This window comes from Chaetodon trifascialis, chromosome 19 (assembly GCF_039877785.1).
Source record: "Chaetodon trifascialis isolate fChaTrf1 chromosome 19, fChaTrf1.hap1, whole genome shotgun sequence".
In the NCBI taxonomy this organism is placed as follows: Eukaryota; Metazoa; Chordata; class Actinopteri; order Chaetodontiformes; family Chaetodontidae; genus Chaetodon; species Chaetodon trifascialis.
The window spans coordinates 17,864,309-17,875,080 of NC_092074.1; the positions used below are offsets into that span (position 1 = coordinate 17,864,309).

Genomic DNA, 10,772 nt, shown 5'->3' on the forward strand with positions numbered 1-10,772 from the left:
GAAAAGCGTGGAGCGAAAGCAGAGTTGGGGATATAATACAATACATTTAATGCATATCAATGCGGTTTCCCAAAAGCATAAACATCTCAGCCTTCCTTGAAGCCTTCAGGTAACAGAGCACACTACCCACAGTTGCAGGATGAAATGATTTTGCTGCTGCAAACAAGTGCTAGCTCACAGTCCTCTCAAGGTTTATGAAGTGTCAGAACATCTCGGCGTTAAAAGAAAAGCTTCTTGAAGCTCCGCTATCCTTAATCTCTGAGACGGTGTCAGAAAAGACAAACATCAGTGGAAAGAACACAGGTAATTAAGTTAAGTCAGTGCTTGAAAGTAAACCTTTTTTTTGGTACATACTCAAAAGCAGCACCTGCAAACAGCGCTGCTTCAACAACTTCTGATCTGGTTTTTTTTCCCCACACAGTAAAGAGTAGAAAAAGTCCTGTGCCAAAATACTGTTCTTCCAGTTCTACTGACTGTCTTACTCTTTGGCCCAAACAGACCTTCCCACTGTTTTTCTAAGAACTGACAAAAACAAACAAAAAAAAAAACCTAGCAGTAACGCCACTGGCTGTCCCGACCTTTGTCCGTGTTGTGATCCATGCGGAGGCCTGCGGCCAGTCAGGGAGGCTAACTGTTAATATAACTGCCTGACAAGGAAGCGCTGGCTGTTTAGAGAGATAATGGCCTGGACCACAGACACAATAATGGCCTCCCTCTGCGAAGAAATGTTGTACTGCCACTTCACAGCCCTCTATGTTGTCTATTTATAGTACGCCATAATTAACACACCGTAATTGAAGTATATAAGCAAAGCTGAAACGTACAGGGTGCAGCACACAGAGGGAAACTAGTTCAAAGCTCGTTTGTCTGTCCAGACTCATGCGACACATGTCCTTAAGACTTTGAAGGAATTTAATAAAAAAGACATTATCTGTGAAACATGCTGTCTTCACTTAGAGAGGACTGAGAAAGCTTCATCACATGGTGCCACAACATGGATGCTGCTGCAAAGAAGCTGCAAATTGTAAAGCATGGATGCTTCAACACTGCAGCACAGAAGATCTACACAATCAGCGCAGTTTCAAGGTGGACACCCAAGATTAGTGTCTTTGATTCAGTATCTGACCAAATGAGAAACATGTTCACAGTCTGCGCTTCTGTTCCCGAGCATCGGCGTTGAACAACGGCCAAAAAAGTATTCTTGTGCAACATTATGATGTCACAGTGAAGTTGACCGCTTCGACCTATTAGATGTAAAATGTCATCACTTTAGTTAAGAAACCTTTCTTATCCTCAGAGGGGTAATTTGTAGTACAGCACGTCGCGCGGGAATGTAACAGTAACAACACACTTCTTTGTTTCTAGGTTTAAATTTTGTCACCAGTGGACAAAAACGTGTTTTGTGAGGTCAGAGTGATCTTGACATTTGACCAGGGTTGCAGCAGTGCACTGCTTTCACGGTCTACCAGGGTATGAATACTGATGGTTTTCATAGCATGTGCATCTGCTTGATCTGAATTCTACCATATTAGTGTAACAGTTCAAGTTTATATAAATTTTCAAGCCTGTCAGGACATAATATTTTATGAAATTGTAATAAAATATTTGCTGAGCCAAAAGCCCTTTTTTCTCTCATAGTTTAAGGATCACAGTAGTAACTGTGTAATGCTGTGATTCCATGACACTGTGATATTTTCTGGTACAGTTATCGATGAAAAGCTGACACCACTGCAACCCCACCTTTGACAACCAAATTCTCATCGTTGCTGAGACATGGCGTTCAGGAGAACAGGACGGACGGACAAACTGCAAACACAACGCCTCTGGCTACGACTGCCTGCCTGCGCAGAGCCATGAAAGTCAAGCAAAGATGTGAAATTATAGTCAGCACAGTTGTCAAATATCATATCAATGGACATTTCTTTCCTTCTTTTTTCTATTTCTGCAGACACTCAGGGCTAATCTTCAAGCCTGGAGTTATGCATTATAAATGCTGAGCAGAATATGCAAAACAGAGCAGCGCACTTCTGTCATCGCTTCGCTCAGACAAAGGCACTTTTCTGCAGTACATGACAGAAGGATTAATAATCATCCATTACTGTCAAAGTTCATCAACTTCCTGTTTCATAAGGCGCCCATGTAGCGCCAAACCAGTGCAGTAACATCTTAGGATCAGTGTTTCGCAGATGAAGTCATAGTTCATGGCTTCATTGCTGAAGTCACAGGAGGTTCACACCATCCAATTCAGCACTCTCACATTATCAAGCCGGCTGTAATCCGTTCATTAGGGAAACAATCTCAAAGTGTCTTTTTGATAATTAATGGCATTTAAATGATGATGTGATGTACTGTATATGCGGGAGCAGCCTTCCTTATAGCATGTTAATGATCCACAGCATTCTGCTAATCAGTCAATTAATCACCATCTTATGAATTTAATCTCTTACTTAGGCCCTGTTCTACATAATGGATTTTAAACATTCAAATTCATGCTTGGATTACAAATGAGGCTCATTCCGGTGTCATGCTCTTCTTAAACCAGGCTTCCATTGACAGCCGTGGATTTGCTGTCTTCCTAGATGCAACATGTTTTGCTTCTTTATGTCACAATGACGGAGCTTACAGTGCATTCCTTGAAAAAGGAGATATTAAAGCTCTGATTTTGTCTGTATATCCTTTCCGGGTGTACGTGCAGCTTGTGTTCTTCCAGGGTGGTATTTTCTGATGAAAAATAACCTCTCCACAATCCTTGGATCTCCTTCAAAAAGCTCAAAAGCCCATTTTGCTTTGGTGATTTCACACAGCGCGGCTGAAAACAAACTCATGTTTATTTATCGCAAACTTAAATCTCTCGAATCAAGAGCTCAGTCAAAATGTGAGTGAAGTGGAAGTCTTTGATTTAGAAAAGCAAATATTGTCATGGAACAATTTGTAATACATTTCTGGGTTGCTTTTTTTTCCCCCCCAAAAAAATCAAATCCATATCAGTTTTCAGTGAATGGCAAGAGCACAAATTTAAGCTCTGACCTTGAGTTTTTGTTAAACACTGTTGATGACATATTTAAGACCATTTCCCATTTTATTCATGTTATTTCCAACCTTTGTACCACTTCCTTATGAGACAAGCGTTGATCATACGCAAGTGTGCTGGTGGTATTGATCACCTCATCAACGAAAAAGTGAATTAGCATATTTGCGTAAATGTTTAACTTCAATTTCTTTAACAAAATATTTGCCAAAAAGTTCCTCAATTGCACCAAAAACGTTTTTAAAAACAAGTGTTAATGCACTTCATGGAAAGATGGCTACTTCTTCTGCTGTGTATATTACATACATGTGTAACATCGTCCATATTTTATTTACTTTACTAGCTCGAAAACAGTTGATGGAAATACGCCCAATTCACATTTTTTGCTTTTATTTTTCATATTCGCGTGAAGCAAGGCAACTGAGACTTAGAGCTACACACTCAATGACTTAAAACAAAGCCTGAAAACCATCAGTGGATTACTAACATGTTTAACTGCATTATTACCTAATAGCAGATAATGTTTCACAACCTGACAACACAGCATTTGTTGGTGTTAATGACTTCTGTTATCTAGAGCTGTTTATCCTGAGAGGATCATGGGGGGCTGGAGCCAATCCCAGCTGGCCTATCACAGATTATTAATATATAAAACATTAACAAAAGACTTAATGACTTTGTTGAAGTCGTCATTAAGGTGCATTATTAGAAAGTCACACCTTAATCTTAGTTAAGGAGGCACTTCATTGACTTCACACCTCAAATTCAAATTAATTGCCATGGAGAGCACAATTCAGCCCCCCCCCCCATAACCCCAACGTCAGCATCATTTTCATGCCCTTATTAGACAGTGATACCAGAGAGATGACAGGAAGTGACAGAGAGCGATATGGAACAACGTGCATCTGAGGCCACCGCCAGGATTCACGCTGGGGACGTCACGGTTCGTGGCTGGCGCCCCCTGTTGCTTTGATCGTGACCTAATTCAAGTCTGTCTTTTTGGCCCATCTTTATGGAAAAGCATTACTGACTAAGTGGAGTGCCCCTTTAAGATCGATATTTAATGTTTATGCACACTTAAGGCTTTCACCTGTCAGTTTTTTTAGACTAAAGTTACACTACAACTGTTACATGCTATCATTTATTCATGTCTGGCTCTGTAACGTAATCTAAAATTCCCCTCACTGCACATTTTGTGACCAGAGGAAGATGGCTTGGCTACACACTTGGCTATTAGTGCACTGGTGGTGCTTTTTCTGAATGATACAATCGTGTCCTGATGTGAGACGGACCTCTGCTGACAGAAACACTAATGCGATTTATTTGTGTTCTGCTTGAAGTATCCAGTGACGGGAGGAGCAGACAGGAGTGAACAGAACAGGACAGAGCGACACATAAATTCTAGTTTCTGCTGAAGCTCACCAAACTCGACCTGAGCGAGAGGTTTCTGCTCAATTAACACACTTCACTTTATTTTACCCAGCCTTGTTTCCTCTATATGCTAATATTTAGACAAGCTGTGTTATTTATGGATGAGGCCAGTGCACAAGGTGGGCTCCTGCTGGCTAGTTAAATGCTCGGCGTCTGTACATATTTATTTATTTTTTATGGAAAGTGCTGTAAATGCCCAACTGGACTGTTGATGAGAGGCCCCCCGCACCTCGAACCGTCACACGCCTCAACACACACATCAGCTGGAATACTAAACAGGTCAAAACAGAAGCACCTTGAAACATCATTCAACAAAAATAGACTGTAATTGCTAAAATAAAACCTGAGGTATGTCACCGTTATGTGTACAGTTTTTATGTTAGACACTTAGCATGCGTGGAGACACGTGGGTATAAGAGTGTAGAAGTGTGGTTTAGTTACCAGACACTCCATGAAAAATACACAATGTGCTGCACACATACTGCAATCACAATTCCCTTGTTTCCATTTAGGAGCTACTGTACACCAGACTGACTGAAAATGTGAAAAAAAGTGAGCTCTGCCATCGTTTCTCACCCATCCCCCCCTTCCCTGAGAAGAAAATGCGCCATGTAATGCAGAAAAAAGCAAAAGAGGTGCTGAGCAGTTAGCTACTGTATGAGACTTAAAAATTAGTTTCTACAATTTCTAGTTAAAAAAAAAAACTATTAATTTAATTCCCCAAATTTTAACTACTGGACATTATGGCTCCAAATGTGCTGAATGTAATAACATTACCATTGGAGCATATTGAGCCATGCATCCGGCTGTCTCGTGACACAGACAATAGAGAGGTAATGACATCCTGAAGCAGTCTCACCGTAACGTGCAATATGTTCTGCCTATCAATAGTGAAACAGGCTATATTTGAGCCAAGCTGACACATTATTTGGCTGCTCATATGTGGACGGCCGTTGGCAATGAAAACTGTGTTATATGGCCCAGTAGTGCTGACAGGTTTCTTTCTCCTTCTCCTCTGCCCTCCCCCTCTTTTCCACTTTATTTCCTCCCTCTTCTAGGCCGTGGAGAGGCTGGCACGTGGCAAAAGGAGGGGGGAAGGATGGATCTTCAGCGCGGTGTAAGAGCCACCCCCCAGGGAAGCCGGCGTGGGACGCAAGGCCTCATGGGCCGTTGACCTGCTGTCTTGTGTGATTTATGGCGGCTGGGGGCCTCTGGCCACTGCAGACTCCTCTCCTCTCTCTCCTCCGCTTCCCTTCACAGACGCTGCAGGATTGCAAGGCGCCACACACACTGCACCACCGTCTACGGGAGTATCCAAAGAGGAATTCCTCGCACATGCTGGGCTGCAGCACCGGCGCGCATACATCCACTGCTTCCAACACGGCCTCATACAAAAGTAAACACCTCCATAAACATTTCTACACTGCAGCACCGTGTCCCGCAATCCCATCACATGTCCATTAGACCGAGCCTGCTCTGTGAGTATTCGCCATTTGACTGTGTGTGGATTACTATCAGTCATGGTGTGTCAGGCGTGGAGCCCTCGGTGTAGCTGCTGCTCGCAGGCAGAGGCGGATCAATGGAAGTGCGTTGAGTAACGAGGTGATGTTCCTGTTTTCACATAGTCTGAGAGCAATCGGCAGCCAGCATACCTCCGCTGACTCCACACACTGCTCTGCTTCTATAACCGCAATAACCGTCCTCCTCTATGGACTATTAGTGTCGTGACTTATAGTATTATTTTAATATTAGACACACTAGCTGGACATTTGCTCCTGTGCACACCAGAGCTGTCAGAGCGCCTAAAATATCCCTTTTTTTCCTCCAACCATTAAGGTTTGGAGTGGACACAGAGCTGTAATTTCCTTCTGGACTATTTTTACCTTTGAAAGCTGGGGACTGAGAGTGAGAGCCAGCAGGTGCCCTCGCCATGGTGTTGCCGCCCCCAGACAAACGCCACGTGTGCCTGACCACCATCGTCATCATGACCAGCATGGCCTTCATGGACGCCTACCTGGTGGAGCAGAACCAGGGCCCCAGAAAGATTGGTGTGTGTATCATAGTGCTGGTGGGGGACGTGTGCTTCCTCATAGTGCTGCGATACGTGGCAGTGTGGGTCGGCGCTGAGGTGCGCACCGCCCGACGAGGATACGCCATGATCCTCTGGTTTCTGTACATCTTTGTGCTGGAGATCAAGCTCTACTTTGTCTTCCAGAATTGCAAGGCAGACAGGAAGAGTTTGGAGACGGTGGCCCGGAAGGCTTTGACGTTATTATTATCCGTATGCGTACCAGGCTTATACTTGGTCCTAGTGGCTCTGGATAGTATGGAATATGTGAGAACTTTCCGCAAGAAGGAGGACATGAGGAGTCGCCTGTTCTGGGTTGCTCTGGACCTGCTGGACCTGCTGGATATCCAAGCCAACCTGTGGGAGCCCCAGCGGACAGGCCTGCCCATCTGGGCCGAGGGCCTGATGTTCTTCTACTGCTACATCCTGCTGCTCATCCTGCCCTGCGTGTCGCTCAGTGAAATCAGCATGCAGGGGGAGCACATGTCGCCCCAGAAGATGATGCTGTACCCGGTCCTGAGCCTGGTCACCATAAACGTGGTCACCATCCTCATACGAGGCGTAAACATGGTACTGTTTCAGGACAGCCGCGTTTCCACCATCTTTGTCGGAAAAAACGTGGTGGCCATCGCCACCAAGGCGTCCACTTTCCTGGAGTACCGCAGGCAGGTGAAGGAGTTCCCCCACCCGCAGAACGCCATGGCGCTAGAGCTGCAGCAGAACTCTGTCAGCCACACGCAGCCGCTGCCCAACGCCACCAGTTTGCCACATGAACCTTCGCCGGCACAAGACGTCATCGACACATGACCGCCAGCGCCGGACGGAGCGCTGGACCATTAGAGACTGACTGCTTTTTATGAAAGCTTCAGTGAGTGGAAGTAGAAATCAGCTGCATGACAGGATGATATTCTGCTCTTGTCAAGCCCACATGAACTGCGGTGAAACCATAAAAGAGATTTTCAGCATCACCTGCCTGTCAGAGCATACTGTAAACCTACACTTGACTGAGCGCAGCGTGTAGACTTTAGAAATCAAGTCAAAGGTTTTTATCGTGCTATTGTGTTTTTAATTGTTTCAAATGTTTTAAAAGTTCAAACTTTTATTAAGAGACAATCTCCACACTGCGCAGCCCGGTGACATTATGTTGTGTAAAATGGACAGTTGATCCCCCCCACGGTGAGTGTGTTGTATTTTCTAAAGGTCACTTTTTCGGCAGTGTGGCATTTCCTTTGTATTCCAGCACTAAAGGACAAGCCACTCAGTGTGAGGCACTGATGGAGAGGCGGAGCGGAGAGTGACACGGGTCAGTCATGTGGGGCTAACTGTGCTGTGCTCGAGCGAGGTCGGTAGCAGACGAATGCTTTTCCTTCTGTGTTTGCTGAGAAAGGAGCTCTGTGGAAGCTGCTGCCTCGGTCAGTGCGACGCTTTACGACCAAAAGTCTGATTAAAGCACCAGAGCTCAGCGCTACACCAGCCACTGCAGGCATCCAAGCGTGTGTTTTACTGGGTGTGTGTCTATGTGCGCGCACAGCCGGTCCTTTGGGTGTGTACGCCTGCAAGCGTACATGTTCGCCACAGCGGGTTTAGCTTATTTCAAATTGTTTTGGAAGAGATGTGAGTGGTTGATGTGTGCGATGAATTGCAAATGAGACAAAACATGTAGAGAAAGGGGAAAAAATATATGATAAACATGATGGGGGTGAGATATTTTCTGTTTCCTATACTGTACATTCCTCTAAAACTAGCTGCAAGTCGGAGAATGCAGAGACCAGAGTCCAGAGAACGCCTCGCTGAAGAATTGACAAAAAATTATAACATAAATACAATAACAAACAGAATTTCTGATGTTATTCAGTTGATTATTATTATTATTATCATTATTCTTATTATTATGTACATTCTTTACTTGTCGGAGGCCAATGATGTTTTAATAAAAGTATAAATAAAAGAATAATGATGACAGCATGGTTTCTTCTTCCAAATTTGTCATTACGATGAAATAAATCTTATTTTTAGCTAAATTGAGGAGTATTTGGTGCTCTTGTACTTGAAAGCAACGTAACAGCAGCGCCACGTCTGTTATGTTTTGCATGGAGGAATGCACACGGCACATAAATATTTAAGCTGAGCAGCCTCCTCCTGGACTCCGGCATTAATTTTCCACCCCTCAGGCTAACACGTTTGGGGAAAGCAAGCAATGAATTTATCTTTAAAAATGTGATAAAAATTTATGAACCTTTTCTTAAATTGGTTCCCCTTTTCCCTTCCAGTCATCCTTATCACCTTGCCACTTGCAGTTTTGTTCTGTTAACACTAATCTTCCCTGCACTGACCCGGTATCAGTTATCAAACAGAACTTGTACAGCTAATGAATTGCCTTCGTGCTACCGTGGGGAATTTTTATTAACTGACCTGAGTGTTGTGGTGGGAGGAGGAGAGGTCAGCCGCACGAGGGAAGTCTCTTTACTGTCGACAGGTTAACGAAGGTTAACTGCTGATCTCAGCTCACGGAGACACACTCTCCAAGACCCTGAGGGGCTTCCACTCCATTAACGATAACCGTCAGCTGCAGAGTGACAAAGAGACTGGGTGATTACCAAAGGAGTGATGTTTCTTTTGACTTTACATAAACATAATGTAGGACATTAAAAAAAACAAAAACAGATCATTCTGATTTCATTCTTGGTTCTCAAAGCAGGACAAGCTTCAGTCCTATTATAATTTTTAAAAAAAAAGTACATACATGCCTGCGTTTAATCTTTAGCATCAATGCTATCATTAATTTAAGTTGTCCTCATTTGCAGGCTTAAAACTACAGAAACAGGACAGATGTAAGTAGGTTTGCTCACTGTACTGCCAAATATCCTTAGCAAAGCAAAGACAGCCATCGCAACAGCTTAATTAGATTCTTATTTATACGCAGGTAAAATTATGCTTGGCTGGCAAATTGCTACGAGATCCAAGTTCCAGTATATTTGCTTACTTACAAACTAGGAGGGTTGTTTTTTTTTTGTTTTTTTTTGCAAAATATGCAAAATACACAAAGACTCACAAAATCAGGGAGAAAATGTACACACTGAAGTGCTGATTTCATTCCCCATGCCCTCAATATTCAAGCTCATCAAACAACCAATCGTTTACGTGGGTGAGCAGGATCAGTTTGGGGCTTACACTATCTGTACAAACCCTTCTCTTCTCTCTCTTCTGTAGAAACGTATCGATTGTTCTTGCCGTTGGAGTATTAAATATTTCTGAGGCGTATCTCTACGGGCACATCCTGTTCATTCTGGCTGTCGGTTTTCCGTCCAGCTCCTGTCTTACAGGACCTCTCCACCAGAAGCCCTAATTACAAACTTGCGAGCGAAAAAAATATGATGGAGCTTTGACGTAGTGGAGCTTTGTTGCTACTTGCAGGGGATTTCCTGCTGCTGAATTCTGCACCATGCTCAAAGCTTCTATCTGCTATTCATATCTTATTTTGAATTCAGATTATTGATCTGGTCATTCTGCTTCATTCCGGTTCATAGTTTTGATTCGCTAAGGTCTCAGGGGCACGGCGTCATCGCTAAAACAAACAAAAAAAAAGGTCAGAGGAAAAAGCATGTGGGTCAGATAAGCGCGGGTTTCAAACAAGTCCCCAAACAAAAGCCACAGCCAAACATATTAAATATAAACATAAGAGAAAACAAGGGGTGAAGAGTAAAATTATTTCAGGTCTGACACACCAGAAGCGTGAGTCCAACACTGAGCAGAGCATTTCCATTATTTCCAATGGCGAGCACAGACCGTAGCTGTGTGTCCTGAACTCACTTTCTGCCACGTTTTGCAGCAAAAGTTCAGCGGGACTGAACGTTTCCAGAGGAATTCTGGCATGGAAGTAATGACGGTAATCATTTTAGTGTAGAGAAGTAGTGAGGAACATTAATTCTGTGCATAACTGACTTCCTGCAGTTATGAAATTCAACTCCGTGGATTCGAGGAAAGAAATGTAACAGCGTGACTGTTTACCTTTCAACGAAGCCCGTAGCGTCCTGTATGCAAAGCTGTTTCATAGGATTATGTGGCGGACGGCATCTATTACATGCCGCCTCATGCAAACTATCCTTAACCACAGGTTCACAGACCAAATCATATTTACTGTGGTAGAGGTGCAATGACAGATCATTACTGACATTTTGGTTGCACTCACTTTCAGTTTTACCTCCAATCAAAACGGCTCAGATAATCCACATTTTTGGCACGTTT

The 10,772-nt window shown here is 43.6% G+C and overlaps 1 protein-coding gene across 1 annotated transcript in view; it reads left to right on the forward strand.

Moving 5' to 3' along the window:
* Positions 1-8,489, forward strand: part of tmem121ab (transmembrane protein 121Ab) — a 40,142-nt gene extending 31,653 nt beyond the window's left edge. Inside the window, exon 2 of the mRNA XM_070987421.1 lies at positions 5,518-8,489. Coding sequence (XP_070843522.1) covers positions 6,390-7,334 — 945 coding nt within the window. The 5' untranslated portion in view covers positions 5,518-6,389 and the 3' untranslated portion in view covers positions 7,335-8,489. The remainder of the gene's footprint in view (positions 1-5,517) is intronic.
* The last annotated feature ends 2,283 nt before the right edge of the window (positions 8,490-10,772 follow it).